Source organism: Silurus aristotelis (assembly GCF_946808225.1).
Source record: "Silurus aristotelis genome assembly, chromosome: 24".
Lineage (NCBI taxonomy): Eukaryota > Metazoa > Chordata > Actinopteri > Siluriformes > Siluridae > Silurus > Silurus aristotelis.
In genome coordinates this window covers 4,900,016-4,909,474 of record NC_139597.1, presented here as the reverse complement: position 1 = coordinate 4,909,474, position 9,459 = coordinate 4,900,016, and the positions used below count along the sequence as shown (strand labels likewise).

Here is a 9,459-nt window from a genome sequence, read left to right as displayed (position 1 = left end):
CACACACACACACACAGCACTGAACTTTCACATTAATAAAATGACAGCTTTAGAGTGCTAACAATAACTTAGCTTAATCACACCTCCCTGTCGTTGATGATTTCCTCCAACAGCACAAATTCCTACTAGCTTCCAACTTTTTACCAACCAATTCCAACTTCTTACCAGTTTCCAACTTTTTTACCAACCAACTTCTAACTTCTTACTAACCTCCCACTTCTTACTAACTTTCAGTCTCTCAGCAACTTTCAATTTTCCACCAGATTTCAACTTCTCTCTAGTTTCCAACTTTTTTACCAATTAGCTTTCAACTTCTTACCAACCTCCAACTTTTTACTAGTTACCAGTTTCCAACTTCTCACCAACATTTAATTTCTCACCAGATTCCAATTCCTCAACAGCTTCTAATTTCTCACCAACTAACATACTTCTTACCAACTTCCACCTTCTTGACAACTTTCAACTTCTCACCAGCTTCAAACATGTTCCACTTCAGGAACTTGAGCTGCATCAACACCGCTTTGGGAAAGCTTCCACGTTGTCCACGCTCTGAATCACATGTGTAATCAGTCCAATGGAAGGGTCTGCATCACTAGCGGGGTGATGTCACAACCAGGAAGCTGTATAAAGCACAGGAAGTGCTTAGCTCTGCTTCTCTTCCTCTGAGGAGGAGGGGGTTGGTAGTTTTGCGAGCCCTCCTTTTTCAAGGTGCTAATAGAGGTAGTGACCCATGCTGTAGCTAAGCTTAAGATAGCTTGGCCAGGAGATCAGCAGAAATTTTGCCCATCCAGTAAGCTCGATGAGCACTTTTCGCAACCTGCATTACCTTCCATGCCAGGGTGTGCCCTTTTTCCTGGACCTGCACACCAATGTATCTAGGTCATGGGCCAAGCAATATTCGGATTGCCTTTTCTGTCCTAGAGTGTCGCTATATTCCAATATAGTTAGACTAAAAGAGTGCGGTTATGGGACAATGCTCCAGGTTGAAAAGATCCCTCCCTGGGTGCTGCGTCGTCCCTAAAACCCCCGGCGTTGCCTACCAAGCCCCTTAGAACTACCTCATTGCTGGTGGGTAAGGCTTATGCCTCAGCAGGTTAAGCCGCAGGTTGTCTGCACACCGTGACATTGTCGCAGGCCTATCAACCTGGCCTGCTTAGTTAGATGTGGGGGATATTTCGACCAAGAAGTCTGTGAGCTCCGTCGTGTGACAGATTTAGCTCTCGGGGCCACAAAAGATACCGCTGGGGATCTTGGCCGGTCCATTGCCACCCTGGTGTCTACAGAAAGGTACCTATAGCTTTCATGTCAGGTCATGTCCCAAATCAGGTCTGAGGACTGGTTTGTCATGGTAGATCTGAAAAATGCGTACTTTCATGTATCCATCCTTCCAGCTCATAGGAAGTTCCCGAGGTTTGCTTTAGGGGCGGAAGCTTACCAATACCGGGTCCTTCTGTTTGGTCTTGCCCTCTCACTCACATCCTTCACAAAGTGTGTGGATGCAGCAGTGACCCCGTGGAGACTTTGGGGTGTCCGCATACTAAATTATATAGATGATTGGTTAATACTGGCTTAATTGTTGCATGAAGGAGTTTTCTCCATTACAGAGAACCACCTATCTAGGCATAGTATGGGATTCGACTATTATGCGGGCACAGTTGTCCCGTTTGTGTCGAATTCATCCTTACGGCCGTCAAGAGAGTGAGAGAAGGCCAGTCACTCACTGTGAAGTCTGATGGCGGCAGTGTCCAATGTGATTCCACTACCCCACCTGCACATGAGACCCCTCCGTTGGAGGCTCATGGCTCGAGGGTTTTTCTCAGAGGGGCAATCCACGCTGTATAATCAAGGTAATGCAGTAAGCTCTAAGTACCTTAGATGTATGGAGAGATCCCGGGTTCCTGTCTCAGGGCCACGTGCTGGGAGTTCCTGGTCGCCGTGTTACGCTCACAACAGATGATTCTCTCACGGGCTGGAGAGCTCCGCCCAAGATCTCTGGGGAAAGCCCCATCAGACATGGCACATTAATTGCCTAGAGATGCTGGCTGCTGGCCGTGCTTTAAGCATTGCTGCACCTGTATGCCTTTCCCACACTGCTCCTGGGAGTTCTGGAGAGAGTTCGATGGGGTCCGTCTGCTTCTGGTGGCCCCACGGTGGCCGGGCAGGCCATTGTTTGCGGACCTGGTAGCCCTTCTCAAACACACTCTCTGGGAGATACCTTTTAAGAAGGGATCTTCTCTCTTCTCTCACCCCTGCCCAGAGCTGTGGAAGGGGGCCATTGCAGCTTATCATGCCCCCCTCTAGGGGCAGTCATTGGGTAAGAACTCGTTAGTGACACGTTTCCTCCGCGGTACCCAGAGGCTGAGGCCTCTGGTAATGATCTAGAGTGCCTGCATGGGGCTTGCCAATTGTTTTCCTCCCTTTGAGCCATTGAATGAGATGCCTTTGAGGTTCCTCACAGTCAAGACTGTGTTACTCTTGGCCATCTCCTTTCTCAAGAGAGTAGAAGACCTTCAGGCCTTCTTTGTGGGCCCTTCTTCTCTGGAGTTCACTCCAGGTATAGCCAGTGCCTACCTTCTAGACCAGGGTATGGTAGTCAAGTCAAGTCAAGTTTATTTCTATAGTGCTTTTCACAAGAGACATTATCTCAAAGCAGCTTTACAGAATTTTAAGAGTTAAGGTGAATAGTGTGCATTTATCCCTGATGAGCAGCCATGGTGACTGTGGCAAGGAAAAACTCCTTTAGATGTTATGAGGAACAAAAGTAATTTCAATAGAAACAATAAAAAATGTAAATAAAACCAAAAAAAAAGAGGCAAAGAGGCAGAAAAACCCACCTGTAATCAGGTGTGTGATCAGTAGCACATGATCAAGATGGACTTGCAGTGGCTGTTTTTGTCAATAATCCTGATATTAAGAGAAATACTTCAGCATAGATTCTTTCTTTTTTTTTTGCACATAAATCATTCAATATTAATCAATAATATACAAATCAATAAATCAAATAATAAGTATTTCTTAACAAATGTTTCTTGTTTTTTTTTTTATGTTTCTGAGAGGATCTGTAGGTAAACACTTTATAACTTCACTTGAAGCCCAACTTCTGAAATACATTAAAATGCAGCAATGACATGTTTAATTCAATGTTACAATGTTATATGTTTCGCTGTAATTTTATATTTTGTCAAAATAAATGATCAAATAGCTCACTGCAGGGCTCATTTATTTATCTCAAACAGTTTTTGTAGCCCAAAGACATAGCAACAGTGCACATATATTGAATTCAGGCATAGGTTTCATGTAGGTTTCATAAAGCTTCTTAAGGCTTTTATAAGTTACAGGTGTTTTAAAGCTCCCATTGGCGTCTCTTTGTGTTTATCTGCTTCTATAGTTTATTACAGGATTCTTTAAGCTACTGCTATATAACTCATGTTAGCTTCTTATAGACTTTTAGAGTTTTTAGAGACTTCTAAAGTTTCCTGTTTGTTTTGAGCTTCACCCATGACTTTGATTGTCTTATTTATTATTATTCATAGCAAAAATGTCATGCTTTAACTATTATAAATGATTAGGCTTCTATAGTTTGCTGAAGAGTTTTGTAGTTTGTATAGACTCCTATAGGTTTTTTTATACGCTTCTATAGTTTTCCATACACTTCTATATTATTCTATATGCATCTATATTTTTCTATACACTACTACAATTTTCTAAAAGCTTCTATTGTTTTCCATAGGCTTCAATAGTTTTCCATACACATTTATATTTTTCTATACGCCTCTATAGTTTTCCATACACTTCTATAGTTTTCTATACACTTTTATAATTTTCCATATGTTTCTATATTTTTCCATACGCTTTTAGTTTTTTTATACACTTTTCTAGTTTTCTATACACTTCTATAGTTTTCCATACGCTTCTCTAGTTTTCTATACACTTCTATATTTGTATACGGTTCTATATTTTTCTATAAGCTACTAAATCCCTTATCAGCTTCTATAGTTTTCTACAAGTTTCTACATTTAATTTTCATAAGCTTCCATAGTTGTTTTACAGGCTTCTATTATTTCCTATAGGTTTCTATAATTTTTATAAATAAATTTTTTTTTTTATATATACTCAGTGTTTTATAGGCTTCTATAGTTTTTATTGGTTGTCCTTAGTTTATTTCTAAGCGTCTGTAGTTTTCTATATGTGTCTTTAGTTTTTTAAAAAGCGTCTATCGTTTTCTATCGGCATTTATAGTTGTTATAAGCATCTATAGTTTTATAGGGATTTTATAAAAAGCTTCTGTAGTTTTTATAGGCCTCTTAAATCTTCCATGGGTTTTCTATAGGCGTCTCTATTTTTTCCAAAAGCTTCAATACTTTTTGTTTTTAGCTTTTGATGCTTTTACTAAAACAGATGAAACGGGACACACAGATAAACTGTAGCACATACTTGTGCTTCCCCGATTTTAAAAACCACCAGCTGCCATTCCTCTCTGAATTTTTTGGGGATTTTGTTTCACTAGAATTAAAGAGATGGTCAAAAAGAAAGCAGACGCAGTACAGAACACATTGCTGTCTTTATTAGAGCCTAAACCGGCAATAATACTGAAAAACGTCAACTCAGAACAGATGGTGTGGCAACCCACAGCTTTTTTTTGTTTGTTTTGTTTTTTTTAAGAAGAGTATATTAACTCTCTTTTTTAAATGTGGCATGAATAACATCAATAAAAGGGGAAAAAGAAATATACAACTTATATTACACTGTGTTATGAACAAAATATAAATCTATACCTCTATGTTATATTTACATAATTATCTTTTAGCGATTTTTCAAGTTGAGATGGTAGGAATTGTTTAAGAATTCGTGGTGTGTGTGTGTGTGTGTGTGTGTGTATGTGTGTGTGTTTTACATTTAATTTTTATGTTTGTTTTGAGCTCCACCCATGACTTTGATTGTCTTATTTATTATTATTCATAGCAAAAATGTCATGCTTTAAATATAATAAATGATTGACAGCTTTAGACCCTGTCCTTCATTTTATGGATGATTGTAAAGGGCCCTGATTGTGATCGAAAAAAAAAAAAAAAAAAAAAAAAACACAGCAGGATGGAAATATTTCAAACACAATGTGGAGCGTAAACAAAATCCATCATGGTGTCCTGAACCGAGCTTCTTCAAAATGTTCGATATTTTTTGTTTAGAATTGCAGAAACAACAAACGTCATATTTTTAGCAAAAGATTTTTTTTTCCAACATGTCCGAATGTCGTCTTCACTGATATCAGGGTTGAATAAAATCGTCTTGATAAAACAAAAAGGAATAAAAGAGATAGAAAACTTCACATTGTACATAAAACCATTAGAATTAATAATAATATTAATAAAAAAAAAAAAAAAACAACGACAAAAAGTGATGTTCTCTTTTTTTTTTTTTTTTTTTATCCTTTCTCTGATTATCCAGAGTCCTAGTGCTTTCAGAACCCGGTTTCAGGAGTTCATGAATGATGGGGGAAAAAAAGAAAACGAATATTCCTTCATTTCAGCAGTTCGTTTGTGATCATTTCTGAGAGAAACCTGCGATTAATCAACTGGACATTAATCAAATCAAAAATCGAAATAAAAAGATAAAGCACAGAGTAATTAGATCTAAACACCTACAAGCTAAATATAATAACGCTTTATAAAGCATTCTTATCAGGGAAATTATAATAATAAAAAAAAAAGTATAAGACGAGGTGAAAAATAAATTATACTGTACAAAACTTAAAAAAAAAACAAAAAAAAAAACAAGCTGACCATCATAATTATTGTTAATAATATTATAATTTTTTTACACTAGAGGCAGTCTGAATATATTTATATAGGTTTATATATAAAAAATTAAAATACAGTATTCAAATACAAAATAAAACTATTCGACAGACATGCAGAGTGTGAAAAACTCCGAGCCGCTCGTCCTCCAGGACGGCCCAGATCTCGACAGCAGGGTGACGAAATAAAATACAAAATCAGCAGAGAGAGAAAAAAACATGCGTGAAACATGATACGAGAACTCGAACCTTTCTGCGTTAGTACCTTGCTTTCAAAAATGATTTAAAAAAGGGGGCGGAGCTAGGCGTAACAGGAAAACTGCGAGATCGGATTTCAGAACCATGGAGAGGGGAGAGGAGAGGAGAGGAGCAGAGGAAATGATGGGAAGCGAGTGGGCGGGGCGTTTTGCGTATGGGCTAGCTGTCGATCAAAGCGTTGCCATGGCAACACGGCCCCTGTAAGGAGCAACAGGAGGTGAAGTGATGAGAGGAGTATTGTGGGTAAGGGCGGTGAATGGATAATTGAATGGACATTGATGACACACACACACACCCTCACTTACTTACACACTCACATACACACAGAGTTCCTCATTGCTCTGGAGGTTTCCTACATTAAGCATAGTGTGGGTGGCTATAAAACCCCTCCACTCTCTCTCTCTCTCTCTCTCTCTTTGTTTAGCGCCAAACTCTAGTCTACAGAGATTTTTCCTCTCGCATGTTCTCTATCTCTGTTTCTCTTGGAACCGTGAGGCCCGAGTTCTCCTTAATGGCAAAAACAGTCTGTTTAGAAAGAGAACCGAGGGGCCGAGACGGAGCAGGGAGGCTGGATCTCAATTTTGCAGCTTTTTTTTTTGCGTTCTTACAGGAACATGCTGCTTTCATTCCCATCCTGCTGCCTTGGATTAGGCCTGTTTTCTGGATGGAAATGTGTGTATGAGTGTTGGTGTGTGTGTGTGTGAAATCCAAACAGTACATCCGGGTCACTGGATTTCATAAGTGCCAAAAAAAAAAAAAAAAAGCGTATGGGAGCGAAATACAGGTCCCCCCCCCCCCCCCACCCCCTGGACGAAAGTGTGTTATTTGTATATTGATGTGTGTGTGTGATACAGGATTCAGCGAAACACCTAACACAAGCAGGAAAAAAAAAAAAATTAAAATTAGGAAACTGTCTGGTGCATTTTTTTTTACGTCAAAACCAAGAAAATAAAAATCTTTTTTTTTTTCTCCTTTTTTTTTTTATCTCTATTAAAACTGTAGCACGAAAAAAAAACATCAAATCACATTCACAAGCCACTTGTTGGCACCGTGTACCTGAGTGAGAATATTAAAGAACCCAGAAAAAAAAGGAAAGAAGTCTCTTCTTAGACGAGCAGGTCCGGTTTTTAAAGTGACAGGACCATTAATAGGTCCTGCTTTTGTTGTAATTAGAATGTTTTTTTTTTTTTCCATCTGTACGTGTGTGAACGTTTTTTTTTTTTCATATTATATCATATCTCACTTCCTGTAGCTTACTCGAGAGGCTTTCGCACGCGAGTTTTTGACGTGACATGACGTGGCGTCCGACGTTCTCGTTTTAGTGTAACAGTTACTCTGATACGTCCTGTGCTTTACTGCTGCTGGTATCAGGGAAGAATAAAAGGTGAGGCAAAAAAAAAAAAGGAGGGGTGGGGATGTGGGCGTGGCTCATTCCGAGTCCTGATTGGATAATGGGATAGAGGTGGGGTTGAACAAATTAAGAAAAAAAAGGGATCAGCTCCAAATGTTTCTTTTCAGGTTTACTGCACGACGTGGTTTTCGCTGTCGCTGCCAAAGTCTCCGTCGTCGTCCTCGTAATCAAAGTCGTCGTAGGCGTCGCCGTTGCTCTCGTCCATCCGCAAAACCTCCTCCTTGATGCGAGGCTCGTCCCCCTTGCTGATACTGAGGTACGAGGGCGGGCCGGTGGGCGGAGCCGGTTCCGGACTGCTGGACATGCTCGAGTGCTCGGACGGCATCTGGGGGGACGGCATTCCCGCCATGGAGAGAGCGCCCGGGTAGACCACGCCCCCTGAGGAGAGCGGCATCTGGGCCTGCTGCCTGTAACACACACACACACACACACACACACACACACACACACACACACACACACACACACACACACACACACACATTACTACAGTGTTCACTGATGAAATCAGAAACAAAATAATGAAAACTAATTCATTTAGTAAATACAAATATTTTATTTGTACACTTTTACATAAACAAGCACAAAAACATTTTACACTACTTTTATATTTTAATATTCATACTTTTTTTATTACATTTTCAAAATTTTTTAGCTTCTAGTTTCTTTGTTCAGGCAGTGCTATTCGAATTTTCATTTTGAAATGTTTTTCTTGTGCTTTATTTTTATTTAATTGCTTTTATCGTTTGACATTTTTCAGACTATTTTATTTTTTAGAAAGCTAAATTATTTTTTTTTTTGTTCGTTCGTTCTTTTTTTTGTCTCTCTAAAGCTCGTGCATTTTGAATGTATAAAAAGTTGTCTATGTTCTCTATATTAATACAACCACTACTACTATTAATAATTAATGAAATATGAATATTCATGAAATAGATGATAATATGATAAAACAATAATACTTTGTATTTTTAAATAAACCTAAAGTAAGAATATAAGAAATAAAACTATAAATAAATATGAATAGTAAATAAATAATTACAACACAATATAAATATATTATTATATAATAGAATTATATTTCAATTACAAGTTATTTCGAATTTATAATATCGGTTACGAATAAATCATGAATATATCGAGAAATAAAAAAATGGATAGAATAAGTGAAGGTGTAGTTTTCTGTAAGTCTACGGAAGGAGTCTCCAGTGTCTGAGTTTACAGGAGAATCGTATTCACTTTGAGACGGAGACAAACAGCTGTTTAGAGGAGCTCTGATGTTCTTCAACATTAAATTCATCTATAAACAGATAAAAGGTGTGACGTGTTTGTAAGTAAAAAGGTTCGATTTGGGAGATGAGAGTGGTCTTGGGTCATGAGATGAAATCATGGTGGTCTAATACAAGGGGTCACAAGGACAGGAAGGTTTTAGTTTCTCACCCCACAGTGAAGTACTGTCGCATCTCCTGTCTGCGGCTGCGCATGATGGCCTTGTACTCGCCGATGCGCAGCTTCTTGCCGTCCACCAGGCAGGTGCGTTTGGGCCGGGGCTTGTACTTGTAGTCGGGGTATTTCTCCAGGTGCTGCTTACTGAGACGCGCCTGCTCCTCGTAGTACGGCTGCTTCTCCAGATTAGTCATGGCCTTCCAGCGAGAACCTGGACACACACACACACACACACACACACACACACACACATTAACACCACTTTGCTACACATCAATCACACATTTTATTTATTTAATTCTTATTCAAAGACCATGTCGCGCCTCAGTGTTTGGTCTAATAAGCACCCCTGAGTGGAAGTGATGTCAAATAGAGAGAGGGATTCTGACCTTCTCTCTCTCTCACTCTCTCTCTCTCTCTCTCTCTCTCTCTCTCTCTCTCTCTCTCTCTCTCTCTCTCTCCCTCTTTCAGACACACACACGCGCGCGCGTGCACACACACGCGCACGCTTGCTAACGTGCGTCATTATTCCAGGTGACGGCAGGTTAAGTGG

The 9,459-nt window shown here is 39.4% G+C and overlaps 1 protein-coding gene across 28 annotated transcripts in view; it reads right to left on the bottom strand.

The window, feature by feature from the left end:
• Nucleotides 1-4,542: 4,542 nt before the first annotated feature.
• sox5 (SRY-box transcription factor 5) overlaps nucleotides 4,543-9,459 on the bottom strand; it is a 244,954-nt gene continuing 240,037 nt past the window's right edge. For all 28 annotated transcript variants that reach the window (XM_083527975.1, XM_083527961.1, XM_083527977.1 and 25 more), the window contains 2 exons: nucleotides 8,901-9,117; nucleotides 4,543-7,870 (listed from right to left, as the gene is read on the bottom strand). In XM_083527975.1, coding sequence (XP_083384101.1) covers nucleotides 7,573-7,870; nucleotides 8,901-9,117 — 515 coding nt within the window. In that variant the 3' untranslated portion in view covers nucleotides 4,543-7,572. The remainder of the gene's footprint in view (nucleotides 7,871-8,900; nucleotides 9,118-9,459) is intronic.